Source organism: Dendrobium catenatum, unplaced genomic scaffold (genome assembly GCF_001605985.2).
Source record: "Dendrobium catenatum unplaced genomic scaffold, ASM160598v2 fragScaff_scaffold_1456, whole genome shotgun sequence".
In the NCBI taxonomy this organism is placed as follows: Eukaryota; Viridiplantae; Streptophyta; class Magnoliopsida; order Asparagales; family Orchidaceae; genus Dendrobium; species Dendrobium catenatum.
The window spans coordinates 897,281-916,819 of NW_021319918.1; the positions used below are offsets into that span (position 1 = coordinate 897,281).

The 19,539-nt window shown below is 35.6% G+C and overlaps 1 protein-coding gene across 1 annotated transcript in view; it reads left to right on the top strand.

Moving 5' to 3' along the window:
- LOC110103456 (uncharacterized protein At2g33490-like) overlaps nucleotides 1-19,539 on the top strand; it is a 34,700-nt gene that overhangs the window by 9,068 nt on the left and 6,093 nt on the right. Inside the window, exons 3-9 of the mRNA XM_020832185.2 lie at nucleotides 2,830-2,904; nucleotides 3,396-3,457; nucleotides 3,564-3,632; nucleotides 6,049-6,077; nucleotides 6,155-6,362; nucleotides 6,454-6,690; nucleotides 17,813-17,863. Coding sequence (XP_020687844.1) covers nucleotides 2,830-2,904; nucleotides 3,396-3,457; nucleotides 3,564-3,632; nucleotides 6,049-6,077; nucleotides 6,155-6,362; nucleotides 6,454-6,690; nucleotides 17,813-17,863 — 731 coding nt within the window. The remainder of the gene's footprint in view (nucleotides 1-2,829; nucleotides 2,905-3,395; nucleotides 3,458-3,563; nucleotides 3,633-6,048; nucleotides 6,078-6,154; nucleotides 6,363-6,453; nucleotides 6,691-17,812; nucleotides 17,864-19,539) is intronic.

Genomic DNA, 19,539 nt, shown 5'->3' on the forward strand with positions numbered 1-19,539 from the left:
AAATACTTGGTCAAACCACCATGTGTTTGAACACATATAATAGCTCCTCCTTATATATCTTTAATGATTTGAATATAAGCATTATTGACTCCTTTCTTTTCAAGAACTCTCCATAGCACTTCTCTTGGAACTTTATCATATGCTTTTTCTAAATCAATAAATATCATATGTAGATCCTCCTTATTTTCTCTATATTTCACCATCAAACTTCTTAATAAATGTATGGCTTCCATAGTCGACCTACCCGGCATGAATCCAAATTGATTTTGAGAAACATTAGTATCACGCCGTAACCTATGCTCTATAACTCGCTCCCATAATTTTAAAGTATGACGCATTAACTTAATACCTCTATAATTCGCACAATTTTGTGCATCACCTTTATTCTTAAAAATAGGAATTAACATACTCATTCTTCACTCATCTGGCATCTTTTTAGTCTTCAAAATAGTATTAAAAAGTTTAGTAAGCCATGAAATTCCTTCATCTCCTAAGCATTTCCACACCTCTATTGGGATATCATCAGGTCCAACAGTTTTTCCACCCTTCATTTTCTTTAAAGCCTCTCTAACTTTAGTTTTACTAATACGCCGATAAAAATAGAAATCTTTATTTTCATTTAGGGTGCTAAGGTCACTACAGTCAATCTTATTTTCACAATCTTCATTAAAAAGTTTAGCAAAATATCTCATCCACTTTTGTTGAATATCATCTTCTAAGAAAAGTATTTTTTGATCTTCATCCTTGATACACTTTACTTGACTAAATCCTTATTACTCCTATCTCTTTGTTTGGCTAACTTATACATATATCTTTCTCTCTCTTTAGTATCTAATTTATTATATAAATCACTAAAAGCTAAGGTCTTTGCATCGCATATTGCTTTTTTAGATTCCTTTTGAGCCTCTTTATATCTTTCCCAATTATTAGAATTTTTAGAATTAAATTATTTTTTATAACAAATCTTCTTATTTTTAATCTTTTCTTGCACATTTGGATTTCACCACCAACTATTTTTACTATTAGGAGCTTTTCCCTTTGAAACTTCAAGCATATCTTTTGTAATATTCTTAATACCACTAGCCACTTTTTCTCACATAACATTAGCATCCTCATGCACAGACAAAATCTTAAGATCTAAAATCTTACTCTCAAAAAATTTTTTTTAATATTTTTTAAATGTCCCCACCTAATTCTATAATATCATTTTACTTTATTTTTTATTTCCTGTCCTTTTATCTTAAAGTTCAAAACTAATAATCGATGCTGGGTACATAAAATTTCACTCGGAATAACTTTACAGTCTTTGCAATCTAAACAATCTAATTTTCTTATAAGAAAATAGTCAATATGAGTTGTACTATATCCATTTTTATAAGTGATGAGATGCTCATTCATTTTTTAAATAAGGTATTAGCAATTAAAAAATTATAAGCTAACCAAAAATCTAAAATGATCTTACCACATTCATTTGTCGTTCATTACCCATAGTCACCATGAATGCTTTTAAAATAATCTACCTCTCTATCAACATGTCCATTTAAATCTCCTTTAATAAAAACTCTTTCTTCAAGAGGTATCTTTTGTATTAATTCTTCTAAGTCATTCTAAAAATTTAATTTAGAACTCATATTCAAACCTATTTGAGGAGCATAAATACTTATAATATTAACAATCTTAGCATCAACAACAATCTTTAAAGTTATAATTCTATCTCCAATCCTATTAATTTTTATAATATTATCCTTCAAACTCTTATCTATAATAACATCTACACCATTTCTAGTACGACTCTTACCCGAATACCAAAGTTTAAATCATAAACTATCAATTTCCTTAACCTTCTCTCCAACCTATTTAGTTTCCTGAATGCACAAAATAGTTAACTTCCTTTGAATCATAATATCTATTAATTCCATTAATTTTCCTTTAAGGGAACCTATATTCCAAGTTTTTATACTAATTTTAGTTTCATGTTTTTTAATATCATGGACTAGCTTCTTTGCCCCCATCCATCCTTAATGTGGGAACCCTTGCCTATTTAACACTGCACCTGGGCACCGATGCAATGGCCCTTGCACACTTATCATTGTATTCAGGCCATACAGCGCGTCGCTTCCATTAACACAATTTTTTAAAGGATTCATGTCATTTTTATTCGACAAGTTTTACGCTGAATGTCGACTACCTAATGCAACCCTTCACTTTTCTCATCTAGGACTTGAGACCTGGCAACGACGATGTTTACCAAAATATCTTCAAGAGAAGATAATTAATTTAGGAGAATGATTTTTTATAATTTGTATAATAAACAAGTGGAATCTTTTAAATATGGTATCACATTCTTAACTAGGAGCAATCTATTTTTTTTTTCAGTATACCTTATCTTTTGTCAATTTGCATGTACTTTTCAAACATTGAGATTCTCGAGTATTGTGTAGAGATGAATCGAACTAACGGCAAAGATGTTGATGGTTTTTTTCTCAATGCTCAATCATGAACTTACCCCTTGATTCTTCCGAACTCAATCAATATTGAGTGAATCGTAGCACTAATGGGTACATTTTGAAAGAAACTATTAGTTTTTCAAAAGAAGTTTGAGAGAGAAGATGAATACCTTCATTCTGAAAAAAAAAAACTCCCATCAAATACTATCATGTTATGATTGTACCCTTCTACCTTTTTAATGATGCACTATTTTTTGTTAAGTTGAGACTTCTTGTTGATGCAAATTTTGTCTAACATGTTTACCGATTCATGTCTTTTTAATTGTTTATTGCGTTCTTTTTTATTTTCCAATGTCTTAATCATCAGCCTTTTCTGCTCTAGAATTCTCTGAAGCTCTGCGAGAGATGGGTACTTGCCTCCTTGAAAAAACTTCATTGAATGATGATGAAGAAAGTAGTAAGTTCACAAGCATTGTTTTATTACATTAATGATCTATTAGGTCATTAGAGGAAAAAGTTAAAATCTTTAATGTAAATCAATATCACCATGATCATTGTTTAGGTTAGTTTGCATAGAATTGTTGCTGGATTTTGATTTTTTCTGATACTCTTTCAACAGAAACATTTTAATAAGTCTGTGCTTGCTTCTGCAGTTTAATTGAGCCACGCAAGCTTAGCAGGCTTAGTTTGCTCAATAAGGTTATTAAAACCTTTCTGATCTAAATGCGATAATTACTTCTGTGTTACAAATGCAAATATTAAGGAGCTGAGCTTCCCGATAATCTGTCTCATCATTGCAGCAAAATTAGCATTTATTGATATAATCATCTTACCATTTTTTTTGTTAAAAATGCTCTTCCCTGATAAATGTTTGAGCTTCCTCATTATGACCCTGATGAATCTTTTTAATCAATGAAATTCCTTAGTTTCTGACATTTGTGCATGCAGGTAGGGTTTTGTTAATCCTGGGGAAAGCTCAGTTTGAACTACAAAAACTTGTTGATAGCTATGTGAGTTTTTTTGTTTGATTGGTTTACTTGAACTTGTTATAAATAACATACCTAGTAATCCATTTGAAAACGATCTCATTAAGTTGCTGATTGTATTACATTTCAGCGTGTTCACATCATCCAGACAATTACAACACCATCAGAATCTCTTCTCAAGGAACTTCAAACTGTAGAGGTACAATGTGAAGCATTTTTTTGGAAATAAAATGTTTCATCTCTTTTTTTGAAACCCATCTGCGTAAACTTGGTATAACTAGAAATTATTTAACGTGTAATCCACATAATCTTTTGGATATTGATTCTTTTTTCAAATGGTTAGATTTGGTGGTTTGCCATGCTAGATTAATGTAGCAGCACAACCCACCATATTCTGAAGCTGCTGGATAAGGCTTGCTCGTCTTTTTATTTTTGATCATTTCTTCTTCAAATTTGAAACTACTAGTATAAAAATTAATGAAAAATAAAATGATCTTTAAGGTTCTTAGACGCATTGACCTAAGGTTATGTTGTACTTTAAAGCACCCACTTCTTTGCACTTTTAATAAGATTGACTCAAAGAATGATATTTAAGTGAGTGATCATAGAACCTTCTTGTTTATTGACTTTGGCCTCTTGTATTTATAGTGTTAGCAAAACATATGCGAGAAAAAGTCTAGTTGTTTGAAAGATAAAATGCAGTTTAATTAGAATGATAGCTTAGGTAAACATTTTTAGGGATTTTAGTTTTATTATTTAATTAATTGTATAAAAAATCTTTTTAATTATTTATATATTAACTAGGATTATTATATTTTATTAGAATTGAATGAAATTCATTAGAATATCTATTTTGGACATTCAGTCAGTTCATGTCCAATGCCACAATAGTTTTTTGCTAAACCACTATAACTCTTACAACATTTTAGACTATAATTTTAATATGATTTTACAAAACAATGATCTACTTTAGGGACTGTTTGGTTGGAGGAAAGGTGAATGCAAAGCATTTATGCTTTGCTTTTTCACTTTTTGATGTTTGGTTGTTTCGCAGAATAAAGTGAAGTAAATTCCTGATGCATTCGTAACTCTCCTCAATAGTTTATTTTTTGTGTAAAATGAACCCGCCCAAAATTGAGCGTAAAAGGATTTCCACAGGCGAGAGAGAGCAGCCTGCGGAACACATTTATTTCTTCCTCCTCTGGTGAGAACCATCATTAGGGTACCCAAGAGTGGAGACCTCCTCCTCTACTGCCTTTCGCTCATGAAATCACGCCACGCCACCCGCATTTCTTCGTCCATCGTCGCATGAGGTAGAGTTTTGCTTGAGTCGCTTCATCGGGTCTTTCTTGCTGTTCGACTTTGCCCCTTCAATGACATTTCCTTTTTGTCGGATCGAAAGTTGCGGAACCAAGGTTGCATCGTGTAGCTGGCGGCCTGGATTGGGATTGCCTAATCGAAGCGAGGGGGTCAAGTGCAACTCAATTGCAAGGAGCAACAAATGGGACAGGGGCGGAAGGAATGCTCGGATGGCTATATGGCATTCAAATAGCTAGGGGATTAAGGCAATTGTAAGGTGGAATTGGGTCGGTTTTAGGAGGCGGATGTCGGGCATGGATGTCCAGGAAGCTATCAATTTCAAGGATTGGGCGAATATCACAAGGGATGTTGAGATGCTGCTTCATGGCCCGAAGGACGACATGCACGGAACGGCCCAGACGTGCTTGATTGCGTCCGATGGGATCGACAATAGTGCGGAGGCCTTACAAATTGATACAACCCATTGCTCTGAGGTATGACTTTCCACTTCTGAGCTACGCAATATTTGTGATCTGATTGATTTGGTCACTTTGTGCGGGAACTTGGAGCTGCAGGCTGGGCGAACCACCTCATGCTGGAAGTTGGAACCGTAAGGTGTGTCAGAATGCATTGATTTTACTTTATTCTGCATACACCCAATCAAACAAAAAAAAGTTCCCTTGTATTCACTTTACAGATAACCAAACAACCTCAAATAATTATTACTTTTTTACTGCATTCACTTTACAGCCAACCAAACAGCGCCTTTCTCAACAGGACGACACAACTCATTAGATCATACCACAACTGAAGACAAAAATTCCAACTAGAGCCTTAGTATTGGTTTCTTTTGCAGCCAACTGTAGCACTTTTCAGTCCAGTGATTTTTCAAATGTATTTTATGTGTTTCTTGATGAAATTATGATTCAAAGGAAAGTCGGTTCCGCAGCAGCATCATTTGAATAATTATTATCAACTAGATCTTTAATATTACCCACTTATCATAATTCATTTCTGCTCGGAATATAGAAGTGCTAAGATCTTGTGGCTATGTACCTCAAATAATCTGCTGCTTGATAAAAAAAAATGTAACTTTATTTGATTACATGTAGGCTTTTTATAGAAGTTTCATCTTTCATGTCAATGCAAAACCTTTTCATCTAATTGTTTTATTGTAGAAATTCTGAAACCTACATGCTTATTCTAGAAAATCGACTAAAATGTTTCACGTTCTTTAAAAAGTCAAACTTTATGTTAGTGTGGGCCAGAAGGCACAATAATGTGTTTATTTTATGAGCAATTATGTGTGCATGCAGGAGATGAAACGCCAATGTGATGACAAAAGGTATGAAGCTCACTCGGCTCTTGATTCTCCTGGCATATGGCTGTTGTACTTCTTTAACATTGACATCTCATTTGCAGAGATCTGTATAAATTTATTCTAGCGGCACAGAGGGAGAAAGGAAGGACAAGACATGGCAAAGGAGAAAGTTTCGAGTCACAGCAGTTGCAGGCTGCTCGAGATGATTACGAAGAGGAGGCCAATCTTTTTGTCTTTAGGTTGAAATCATTAAAGCAGGGACAGTCTCGCAGTCTTCTGACACAGGCTGCTCGACACCATGCTGCTCAGGTTTTTAATTCAGCTCTAGACGACCAACTCCCTTATTTACCCAAGTGAAGCAGAAATAAAGTTTTAAATTTTTTAATCTGCTTTTTTTCAGTTAAATTTCTTTAGAAAGGGAGTAAAATCACTCGAGATGCTTGAACCACATGTTAAAGTTGTTGCTGAACAACAGCATATTGATTATGATTTTATTGGACTTGAGGATGACGACACAGAGGATGATGAAGATAGTGATTGTGGGTATGATGGCAATGATGATGGCGAATTGAGCTTTGACTATAGCCACATTGAACATATTCAAGATGTTGGTTCAACAAACAGGAAGTCAATGGAGGTTTATATTCCTTAACCATACCTAAATGTTATAGAATTTTCTTAGGTACTTATCTTGGTATATTTCCATGTTATTAAGTCATGTTTGTTTAAGCATGTGGATCATATATGCTAATCAGTGTCAGCATTTGGATGTTAGGTGTTCCTTTTGAAATACTGACATCACTGAAAATTCATTGAAATTATTACTGTAGATGTCAGATTTTCCTTTTGAAATACTGACAACAATGACAAGCATTTATCCCACTGTGGGGTCGGCTACATAAATCATTTTTCTCCATTGTATCCTTTTAAGGATGAAATTCTCATCTAAATCTAATAAAGAAAGGTCATTTCTAATATTTTCTAAATAAATTTTTTTAGGACTACCTCTATCTTTCTTAATATAAGTCAAATCTAATACATCTACTTTCCTACCAAACCTACTTGAAAAGCATAAATGCTTATTATATTAATAATCATAGCATCAACAACAATCTTTAAAACTATAATTCTATCTCCAATTCTAATAATTTTTATAATATTTCATTCAAACTCTTATCTATAATCAAACCTACACCATTTCTAGTATGACTCTTATCAGAATTAAAAAGTTTAAATCTCAAACTATCAATCTCCTTAGCCTTCTCTACAACCCATTTAGTTTCTTGAATGCAAAGAATATTTATCTTCCTATGGATCATAATATCTATAAATTTCATTAATTTGCATGTAAGGGAGCCTATATTTCATGCTATCCTAATTTTTGGTTTCATAGACTAGCTTCTTTGCCCACATCCATCCATGATGCGGGATACCTTGCCTATTTAACACTGCACTCAGGCTCCGGTGCAGCGGCCCTTGCTCACTTGTCGTTGTATTCAAGCTATATAATGCGTCACTTCGAGAAAACGCCTTAGCATTAACACAATATATTAAATGATTCATGTCATGATTATTCGACAAATTTTATGCTGGCTGTCAACTACCTAACGCAACCCTCCACTTTTCTCATCTAGGACTTGGGACTTGACAAGGGCTTTGTTAATTTTTTGAAAATTCATTGAAATTGTTACCGTGGATGTTAGATTTTCCTTTTGAAATACTAAATTTACTAAAATTCATTGAAAATTATTACTGATAAAATTGGGTTGTAAATCTATACTACTCTTAAATCATGACCATTCATTAATTTTGATGTATTTGACTATTATAAATGACAACAAATATTCCATTAAAATAATATTCACAATATAATATTGTTAAAATCGGGAATTTGAGAGGGAAAAGCTTATCTTTATTCATTACTATCTTCCCTATTTATAGATCTATACAAGTTATCGTAATGAGAAAATAATAGATTACAGATTTAATACATAAAATTTATAATAAATCTTTCCTAAATTCGTTCCTTAATTATGGCGTGATCCATGAGTGCATTCCACGGATTGATCTTTGTGTTCGTCGGATTCTTTGCACTGGGCACGACTGGATTTCAACACTCTCCCTCAAGCTGGGAAATATGAATCTGTCATTCCCAGCTCGTCAATCATTCTGGCAGAGCTGTCCAATCCTTTAATAAGGATATATGCAAGTTGATCCTTAGATGATACATGGTCAACACTTACTAGACCATTGTATAGTTTTTCTTTAATGAAATGTCTGTTCATTTCTATGTGCTTGGTCCTGTCATGCTGTACTGGATTGTGGGCTATGCTAGTTGCTGATTTGTTGTCACAATGTAGCTTCATGGGCTCATCCCACTTGACCTTTAAGTCTTCTAGGATTATTTTGATCCATAGTAGCTCACATATTCCCAAGGCCATAGCTCGATATTCTACTTCTGCACTAGATCTTGCCACCACATTCTGTTTCTTGCTTCTCCATGTAACTAAGTTACCTCCAAGAAATGTGCAATATCCAGAGGTAGATCTTCTATCAACCGATGATCCTACGTAGTCAGCATCTGTGTATACTTTTAAAGTTATTCCGCGATCTCTCTTAAAGAGAATCCCTTTTCATGGGTTTCCTTTAAGGTAGTGCAATATCCTGTATACTGCTTGCATGTGAATCTGCTTTGGATTCTGCATAAACTGACTGACCATGCTTACAACAAATGCTATGTCTGGTCTAGTGTGGGAGAGGTAGATCAATTTCCCTATAAGTCTATGGTAGGCCCCTTTATCTACATCTGGATCTTCTCTAGCTTCTTCAAGTTTAAGATTAGGTTCTACTGGTGTCGGTGCTGGTTTACAAGCTAATTTACCTGTTTTTTTAGAAGATCTTTGATGTATTTCTGTTGTGAAATGAAGATTCCTTTGCTGGAGTGAGCTACTTCAATTCCGAGAAAGTATTTTAGTCTACCAAGTTCTATGATGTCAAATTCCTTAGTAAGACTTTTCCTTAAACTAACTTTTTCCTCTTCATTATTTCCAGTCAAAATAATATCATCAACATACACTAATAAAATTGTGACTCCCCCTGAGTGTTTAAAGAATAATGTATGATCATCTTGACTCTGTCGATACCCATTAAGGAATCTTCCGAACCAGGCCCTTGGTGATTGTTTGAGCCCATATAGAGCCTTTTTCAATCTGCACACCCTGTTACCTTCATATTTTTCTTTAAACCCTGATGATATTTCCATAAATATCTCTTCTTCTAGATCCTCATGCAGGAATGCATTTTTTACATCCAATTGTTCCAGATGCCAGTTGTACTTGGCTGCTAGTGAGAGTAGTATTCTGACAGTATTCATCTTGGCTATATGCGCAAATGTTTCTTGGTAGTCAATGCCATATGTTTGAGTGAACCCTTTTGTCACCAGTCTTGCCATCAGCTTTGTATTTTACTAAGAACACCCATTTGCAGCCGACCGATTTTTTCCCTATCGGCAGTTTGACGATCTCCCATATTTTGTTCTTTTCTAGCGCCTGTATTTCATCCTTCATGGCATTTTTCCAATTTTTATCAGATAAGGCCTCAAAAATATCTTTAGGAATATGGATATCTTCTAATGTAACCAGAAAATCTTTGTGTGACGATGAGAAGTTGTTGAAGGATATAGAGTTGTTTATAGGGTATAAGGGAGGTGGTGAGCTTACTTTATTTCCAGGAGATGGTTTAGATTCTTGAATCTGCTTTGGAGCACAGCTTGAGCTTGTACGTCTGGAGTAAACCTTTCCAAATCTAATGATAGCTTTGTCATTTGTTTCCCTATCTTGAGTTTCAGGTGGATTGGTTTGAGGTGGTGGAGGAATGTCAAGAGGTGCCAGTTCATTTTCCTCATCTTCCTCAAGTTCAGTCTTCCCTTGAAGATGATATTTTGAAAAATATGAATTTTGCTCATCAAAGGTAACATCAATAGAGACAAGAATTTTTCTTGTGGGTGTATGATAACACTTATAACCTTTTTGGGTAGCTGAATAGCCAACAAAGATGCATTTGAGTGCTCTTGGATCTAATTTTCCTCTCTCCTAGCTGTGAATATGAACATAGGCAGTACATCCAAAGATTTTGGGCTTAAGATTATGATGGGTTCGAAACTCAGGGTAAAAGGAGGACAAAGTTTTCATTGTTGTTTTGAGTCCTAAGGCTGTTGAAGGTAGTCGGCTTATGAGATAAGCTGCAGTTAAAAGAGCTTCCCCCCAAAAGGATTTGGGTGTATTGTAATGAAATAGGAAAGCTCGGGTAAAGGCTAGAAGGTGACAATTTTTTCTCTCTGCAACCTGATTTTGTTGTGGGGTGTGAACACATGAGGAATCATGGATGATCCCTTCACTCGGGAAGTTGGAGGAAAGGGTTTGGTTGAAATAATCTTTGGCATTATCGGAGCGGAATCTCCTTATTTTTATCCCGAATTGATTTTTGATTATGGAATGAAAGATGGGAAGAATGGTGCTAACATCATATTTATTTTTAAGGAGATAGATCCAATAGATTCTAGTGCAATAATCAATGAATGACACAAACCAGCGTGCCCCAGAGATATTGAGGATTTTTGAAGGTCCCCATACATCACTATGAATAAGTTGTGGATACATATGTCTTAGGACATCAAAAGATGGGTGTCCTAGTCTATAATAATGAAGCCAAATAGTGGAACTCCTATCGACTAGGGATAACATAGAACAACTATTTTTAGATTGGTTTGGTTCTTCCAGGTAGTACAATCCTATTTTCTCCTTAGCAAGTCCAATCTTCTTCCCCGATCTCTGCTCTTGAAATAAGCAATAAGTAGGGTTAAATAAGGCTTGACAATTATGATCATTGGTAAGTTTTTGTATTGATATTAGATTTGTGGATAATTGTGGTATGTGGAGCACATTTTTCATGGTGAATGAGGGAGATAATATTATGTCTCCTTGGCCAACTACCGTGGTAAGAGAACTATCAGTAGTGATGATTTTCTTGTTGTTTGGGCAAGAAATATAGTTTATGAGGTGGGTAGGTGAGTGGTTCATGTGATATGTGGCTCCTGAATCAGTGATCCATAATTCCTTTAAATGATTTATGGAAGCACTTAAACTAATAGAAATTGGAGTCTTCCTAGAGAGTGCTAGTGAAGAAGAAATATTTCGTTTTTCAAGAGATACCAGGAGTCATTTCAATTTATCAATATCTTCTTTATTGAATTCTCCAAGGCTGGACTGTGCTTCTGGCTTACTTGTAGTGTTGTTGGCATGTGATGTGCTCCTTGTTTCACCTTTTTGATTCCACTCCTAGCTGGGGGATTTTTCATGTATTTTCCAGCACGTTTCCTTTGTGTGTCTTGACGTTTTGCAATAGCTGCACCAAAGTGAGTCATTGTCTTTAAATTTTGAAAAATCTTTACCTTTCTCCTTCCATGACGATTATTTGTTCACCACCATTGCTGAACTTTCAACGGTCTTTTGTTCTAACATCACTCCTCGTCGACTTTCTTTCGCTCGAATGAGAGAAATGGTTTCATTGAGTGTTGGCGTCTCCTCTTTGCCGAGGATCTGGACTGTGATCTGGTCAAATTCTGCATTTAATCCTGTAAGAAAATCATAAACTCTATCTTTTTCAATAAAGTTCTTTAGGATTGCGGCATCTTCCAGACATCTGGTTTCTATGCATCTATAGTGATCAAATTCTTGCCACAGATTTTGTAGAATGGTGGCATATTCCGTCATGGTCTTACTCCCTTGCTTTGTGCTTCCAGCTTTGACTCTAATTTCAAAGATTTGAGCTGCATCTCGAGCTTTGGAGAAGGTCTGTCTAGCAGCATCCCATATATCATTTGTAGTGGAAAGGAACATAAATGTATCGCTAATTTCTGGAGTCATGAAATTCCATAACAATCATGGAGTCTGCTTCATCCCATGCCCCAAAAGTAGGATCTCCTTGTTTTGGTTCTCCTCCAAGAAGATGGTGTATTTTTCCTTTCCCTTTTAAATAGGTCTTCACAAATTGAGACCACTTTAGGTAGTTCTTCCCATTTAGATGATAGGAAAGTTGCATGCTTTGGAGGTCATCTCGTCCTTGTTGCGCCATCGACTCCTCGATTTGATCAATGCTCTGTGAGGAATTAATTTCGGACATTATGATAGTAATTAAGATTATCTATTTGACCTTTGTTAGCAATGAAGGCTTCCCGGAATAAATTTTCCTTGTCGACAATAAAGGTCGATAATAAGGATTTTCCTCTTTTTTTTTTGAAAAAAAATTGAACTTGCCGAGCCTTGAAAAAAAATTGAACTTGCCGAGCCTTGAAAAAAAAAAGGCTCGGATTGGACTAGGGCACGGGGCGCGGTTCCACCCCCAAGTCGCACGCAGGCGTGCCGATCCCGTCCTTGGTTGCGGTGGCTCCCTCCCGCGAGTCGCAGGCGTGGATCGGGCTTCCGATCAGCTTCGTCTAGGATGTGCGATTGGAAGGGGGATTGAGTGGGCTGCTTCGCTCCTTCGTCGACTTTCCCTTTCTAACGGATCGGGTACGATGCTTTTACGGCTCCTTCGGCTCCTATGTGTCTGTTCGACTAGGCTCCTTCGACGACTTTGGCCTTCCTCTCGAATCAGAAGTTCCGATTGAGTCGCCCGTCCCATCCGGCGTATACGGGTCGGCAGCGATCAAGTCTCGGATGCCCCGAGCTTCTTCTTTTCTCTTCCTCCTCCGACAATCTAGGATCGTTCTTTGACAGCAATTAAGGCCATTGGCTATGATACCATGTTAAAACTGGGAATTTGAGAGGGAAAAGCTTGTTTTTATTCATTATTATCTTCCATATTTATAGATCTATACAGGATATCTTAATGAGGAAATAATATATTACAGATTTAATACATAAAATTTCTAATAAAATCTTTCCTAAATTCATTCCTTCATTATGGTGTGATCCATGAGAGCATCCCACGGATTGATCTTTGTGTTCGTCAGATTCTTTGCACTGAGAACGGCTGGATTTCAACAAATAAATTCTAAATTATAATAATGTAATTTTTAATTTTAATAATTTATTTGATAAATTATAATGATGAAGTACTTTAGATTATATATATATACATATGAATTGCATTATATTATTTGTTGATTCTCACTGCAAGGAGGGGGCCCACAGGTTTGACATGTCAGCAATCCATAGGCTATGGTTGGAGATTTCCTCTTATAACACCAATATCTATGGGATTGATTCCAAGATTTGTGTGATATAATTATTAAAATAAATTAAATTAAATGATTTTCCTCTTCTATTTATTATAATTTATTAGATTAAATGTCTTTCTTTTTCTGTTTATTCTCCTAGAGTATGTATGTATGTAATAATTCAATGGAATAAAATTTGAATTCAATTTCCCCTATATAATTTCTTCATGATATCAAAGCTTAGGAAAATCCTAAGCCTTCTCTGAGTGCCGGTGGCAAACCTTCCTCCCTTTCTTCCAACCTTCAGCCGGCGGTAACTCTCCATCTTCTTGCCGATAGCCTCTCTTCAAGCACCAATAGCCTTTGTCCAAAATTCATCTTCTCTTTCAACTGAGGAAACCCAATCATGTCCATGGATTGCAAGATCTCATCTTCCTACTCAAATATTATCGGTCTAAACACTGGAAACTCTGGATCTACAGACAACTGTTCTCCTCTTATCGGGTTGCTAATAACGGGTTATTCAAATTGAATTCAAATTTTATTCCATGGAATCATTACATACATATATTGACGTGCGTGATCTTCTGGGCATTTCCATTGATATTGTTCAAATATATTTAATTGTTGCCAATAACGATTTAGAATTTTAAAATATTGAGTTACCATCCTGTCCTCTTATCGGCAGTCGTGAAGGGAATTGGAGTAGGTTTCTTTAACGGCCTCCCATATTTCTTTCTCCATCTCGAAAAGAAGAAAGTTCTCACCGATTTCTACATTCATGGAGTTGATGAGCCAAGACATGATCTGATGATTCTCTGCTTTCCATTTTCTATAGAGAGGATCAGTTTGTGATGGTATAGGAGCTTCACCAGTGAGATAATCCTCTTTCCCTCTCCCACAAAAAAAATATTCTCACTGATTGAGACCATTGCAAAAAATTTAGCCCATTAAATATGTGGTTTCTAATGTGAGGAGGAAGAAATATGGGATGCCGTTAAAGAGACCTACTCCAATTCCCTTCATGACTGCCGATAAGAGGGCCGATTGGTAACTCAATATTTTAAAATTCTAGCCCATTATTGGCAACAATTAAATATATTTGAACAATATCAATGGAAATGCCTGGAAGATCATGCACGTCACCATAAGATTGTTAAGAAAAAAGGAATATTCAAATTCTTGATGAGTTTTGAACAAGAACTTGGATGGCGTTAGAGGACGGATCATGAGAACCAAACCTCTTACAAATCTCTGGGAGGCCTTTTCTGAAGTTCGAAGGGAAGAGAGTAGAATAAAGATCATGTTGGGAGCCCTACAAGGATCTCCAAAGGTTGAAGAAGGAAATGCTCTTACTATCAGCAGCATTCGAAACCCTTCACAAGTTGAAAATTGACATCAAAAGAACGGAGGAAGACCATGGTGTGATCACTGTGCCAAACTAGGACATATAAAGGAGACATATTGGAAGATTCATGGAAAACCAGCTAATTTGAAGGCAAACAAATCCGCACAAGAAAGGAAGACGAACTCTGTCAATACCACACAAGATCAATCCATCAAAGCTAAAGCCATTCCTTTCACCAAGGAGCATTTAGAGATGCTGAAGTTGTTGCTTAATAATATCACGAACCAATAGTCTCTAGAACTTGCTACCAGCCTACACGCTTACTCAGGTATAAAACAATCAAAACTTTGGGTTATTGACTCAAGAGCATCCGATCACATGACAGGAGACATTACACTCCTTTATGACTATCAACCTTATTATTCAAATCGAGTAGTTAAGGTTGCTGATGGCTCAATATTCAAAGTTTTGGGAATTGGTTCCACTTTTTTTCACATAACTACATAAGCTATCACCCTTAAATCAGTGTTTTATATGCCCAATCTTGAGTGCAATCTGATTTCATTAGTAAATTGACTTGTGATAGTAATTGCGTATATCCAATCCAGTATGACTCAGGTTAAAAATATAAGTGGTGGAAAGTGGTTTTTGATATTTGTTGATGATCATACTGGACTCACTTGGGTTTATTTAATGAAGGAAAAATTTGAATCTGAAAGGATATTCAATTCATTTCAACTGATGATTCAAAATCAGTTTGATACAACAATTCAAATCTTAAAGTCAGACAATAGGAGAGAGTACTTTCATTCTATCATGAGAGAATGTAATCAAGCTAAGGGATAATCCAAGTGATTTCATGTGCGTATATGCCTCAACAAAATGGGATAGTTGAGAGAAAAAATAGACAACTCCTGAATGTTGTCAGATCCATTATGCTATCCTCAAAAGTACCAAAATATCTATAAGGGGAAGCTGTTTTTACTATTGTATACCTAATAAGATTATCAGGCACCATGCATCCAATCAAAAACTTTCTCTCCTATAGCAGATTATCAGACACTTATCAAGTCTTCTTTTCCAAGTTAGATGATGTGCATATTTTCACCAATATTCAGGAAGTTTTGAATCACCCAGGATGGAGACAGGCTATTAAAGAAGAAATTATGGCTATAGAGAAAAATTAAATATGGGTAATTACAAATCTTCCATCAGGAAAGAAAGTTGTGACTTGCAAATGGGTGTTCACCGTAAAGCATAAGGAGGATGGTAGTGTTGATAGGATGAAAGTTGTACTGATTGCAAGAGGATTTATTCGGTCTTATGGAATAGACTATTAGGAAACTTTTGCTCTTGTTGCAAAGCCTAACACCATCAAGGCATTTTTTTTCCTTAACATCAAATTTAGATTGGCTCCTACATCAACTAGATATTTAGAATGCATTCTTGAATGGGAACTGAAAGAAGAAGTTTACATGGAGATTCCAATCGGGATTTAGAAGTCTTATTCAAGGGACAAAGTGTGTAAATTGTTGAAATCCTTCTATGGATTAAAGCAATCTCTTAGAGCATGATTTGGAAGATTCTCAAAGTATGTAAAAGATCATGGTTTTAGACAAGGCCAGGTAGATCATACCATGTTTGTGAAGCAGTCAGAAAGAAACAAGGTAGAAGTACTGATTATATATGTGGATGACATCATAGTTACGGGAAATGATATAGAGGAATTAATGAAGATCAAATAGGCTCTTTCCAAGGAGTTTGAAGTTATAGATTTAGGATCACTTAGATACTTCTTTGGTATGGAGGTAACTCGATCAAGTAAAGGTATATTTGTTTTCCAACGCAAGTATACCTTAAACCTACTGAAGGAGACCGACCTGTTGGGATGCAGACTGACCAGTACACCTATGGATCCTAAGAGGAAACTTGGGATAGAAAAAGAGGGGGTTCCAGTAGATAAAGGAAGATATCAACATCTGGCAGGAAAGCTTATATACCTCTCCTACACCCGTCCAGATATTGTGTTTGTTGTGAGCATGGTGAGCCAATATATGAGTAATCCTATAAAGGATCACATGGAGGCAGTATATCAAATCTTGAGATATCTCAAGAATACTCCTGGAAAGGGGCTATTATCAAATATTGCTCTCTTTTACATTTTGTTCTTTTGCAAACCTTTGGGTATTGTCTTAATGAATTCTTGCTCGACATTTATTTTTATGAAATGTTGTTTGCTCACTCTGTTTTACATTTTGTTCTTCTGCAGATTCTTGCCATATTTTCTTTGTTCTTATCCTTTTCATTCCCAATCTTTTCACATCATTGATGCATCTTTTATCCTCAGATTCTATATTCTCAAACTGCTGACATCTATGTTATGTAACCTCATTTTATTAGCTGCTGCCTGACAATCTCGCTGTGTGCTCATCACACTCTATTCATTTTAATTTTATCATACAATAATATTTACATTCTCATTCCTACCACCCTTTTAAGCATCTTGGTTGCCCAACAATGCAAGCTAAACGACATAGCTGTAAGATTTATAATTGATGGTTACAATATGCCATTGATGTTAGTGACTTCAAAATTACAGAATTTTGCTTGATTGATTTTACACAGCCAATTAGAGGAATTTCTTCTTATTCCTATAATCCACAACGAGAATTGCATTTTCAAGGACGTTGGATAATTTGTTCAAATGGATTGGTGAAGAAGATTGCTTTAACAAGTAGGAGTTATGATCCATAATGTTGGTGAAAGAATTTTGTAATGCTAGAGACGTGGTTTTTTAATATACCATGGATTTTCTAATAATCAATTGAGCATGTGACTAGTGAGCACAAGATTGTGTTAAAACTTTTATAAATTGTAGAATACATTTAAATATTTGGGGAAATGCATCCTATAACGTGCTGCCAAATAAATAAGACAAGAAATATTTTGCAAATTTAGATTCTGCACTAATGAGTTCCTGGAAACCTGGATCACAATATGGACTTAATGAGCTATACTTTCATACTTCCATGAATTGTGACTTTTTTGTCCTTGGAGTTTCATATCCAGTAGATGGTTATAATATTAGTGAAACTGCTTGATTAGTTCATTTAAGCTTGGTAAGTTTATGCACTAGTTTGGGCTTCTGCATGCACTTGATATCTATTCTAATGCAATTTCTTTCAAGCGCAGTTAGATCAAGGCAACGTGAATGGAACAACATCTGCCACATCTGGTACACAGGTGAAGACTTCTAGACCGTGAAAACCAATACAACCTGCAGTTGCATGCCTTTGAAAAACATGAACCAAACATTTACCTTTTTTCATGTTACCTTGCTAGAAAGATGTAAAATTAGCTGTAAATTATTCTGTTGCTTCGCGAAGTGATAGAGTAGCTGCATGAAAATTTACTTGAATTTCCAGGCCAGTGTTTCATTACTCATAAATTAAGTATATGATGATTTCTCATAAAAACTACTATGTCAGTCCTAATTCCATTTGAGAAAGATTGAGGGTTATGTTGTCGACAATTACTCGTTAAACTTATGCCAAAGTTTATTGGAAATCCTAGGAAATACTACAGTGTCTGCATAAGCATATAGCGTTCTTTGAGGAAAAGTGCTATGTCGTTTCCAAGCCCAATTAAGAAGGGTCCAGGATTGGTAATTTGACTACTAACAAAGCATACAACTTATGCTAAAATTCATTAATTGAGCCCAAATTGGCATCATATAATGCAGACCTCTATGGAAGCTATTTATGAGATCCAAATCTCTCCTAGATAAGTACCAAGTAACCCAAACTTCTTTAGGATATGTATTAAGTAACTCAAACATCTATGGTAGGTATTTGTGTGATTTACTCTAGGATGAGAGATATTTAATAATCCAAACCTATTTGGGAGGTATTAATATAACACATTTATTGGAAATTTTTATCAAAAATTTGAAAATTTTTGTTATTGATTACAACGTAGAAAACCATACATTATCTTGAGTGATAAAAGTATTATTTTACTATGAACTGTTGATCTCAATACTAGTGTCGGCGTCGAGTCGACCGCTCAAAGTTAGTTTCGAAAGCGAAAGAGCGTGATACACATAACTCAACCCATTCGCGCCGACAAAAAAAAAATCCAAATAATTGAAATGGCCTCCATTTGCGAAACGGATAGCGCCAGTGCATCTGAAGCAATGGAAGCGACTAAGATCAACAACCATATTTATTGGGGTCGTTGACTGGCGAAAATTTAAATTTCTCCCTCGCAAATTGAGACAACGACGTGCGCGAATGGCGACGATGATGTTGCGACCAAGTCGAAGCACAATTATAAAATTTTTATATATTGTATATATTTTAAATATAATAATAAAAGAGAGAGAGAGGAGATGAATTTTAAAATATTTAAAAAAAAAACCTAAACAATTTTAATCCCTAAAATACCCTCATACTCTCATAATCCATCCCACTCTCCCTCACGAGAAAAATTATTATGTGCAAACGTCGCACGCGTCCGAAGGCCAATCTCTCTCCCTCACGATTCATTCTCATGCGCCTCACACGGCTCTCCCAACTTAACTCCCTCTCCCTCTCTCACGACTCCAAGCTGCCGGCCTCTCTCCAACCAACCACCAAGGTATGCTTCTTCTTCTTCTAGTTTCTATCTTCTTCTTCTTTCTTCCTCCATTTCCTCCCATTTTCTCTTTTCATTCTTCTTCTCTTCTTCTCCTTCATCTTTATCTTCTCTTCTTCTTCCTCCATTTTCTTCCCAAACCTAACCTAATCGTAAACCCAAATTTTTTCGATTTCTCAATATTCATTCCTCAAATCCCTACACTCGCTTCACAAAAAACCTGCACAAATACCTACACATCATCCACCAAACAGCCCCATCGCAATCTGCTTTCTCTCTCTATT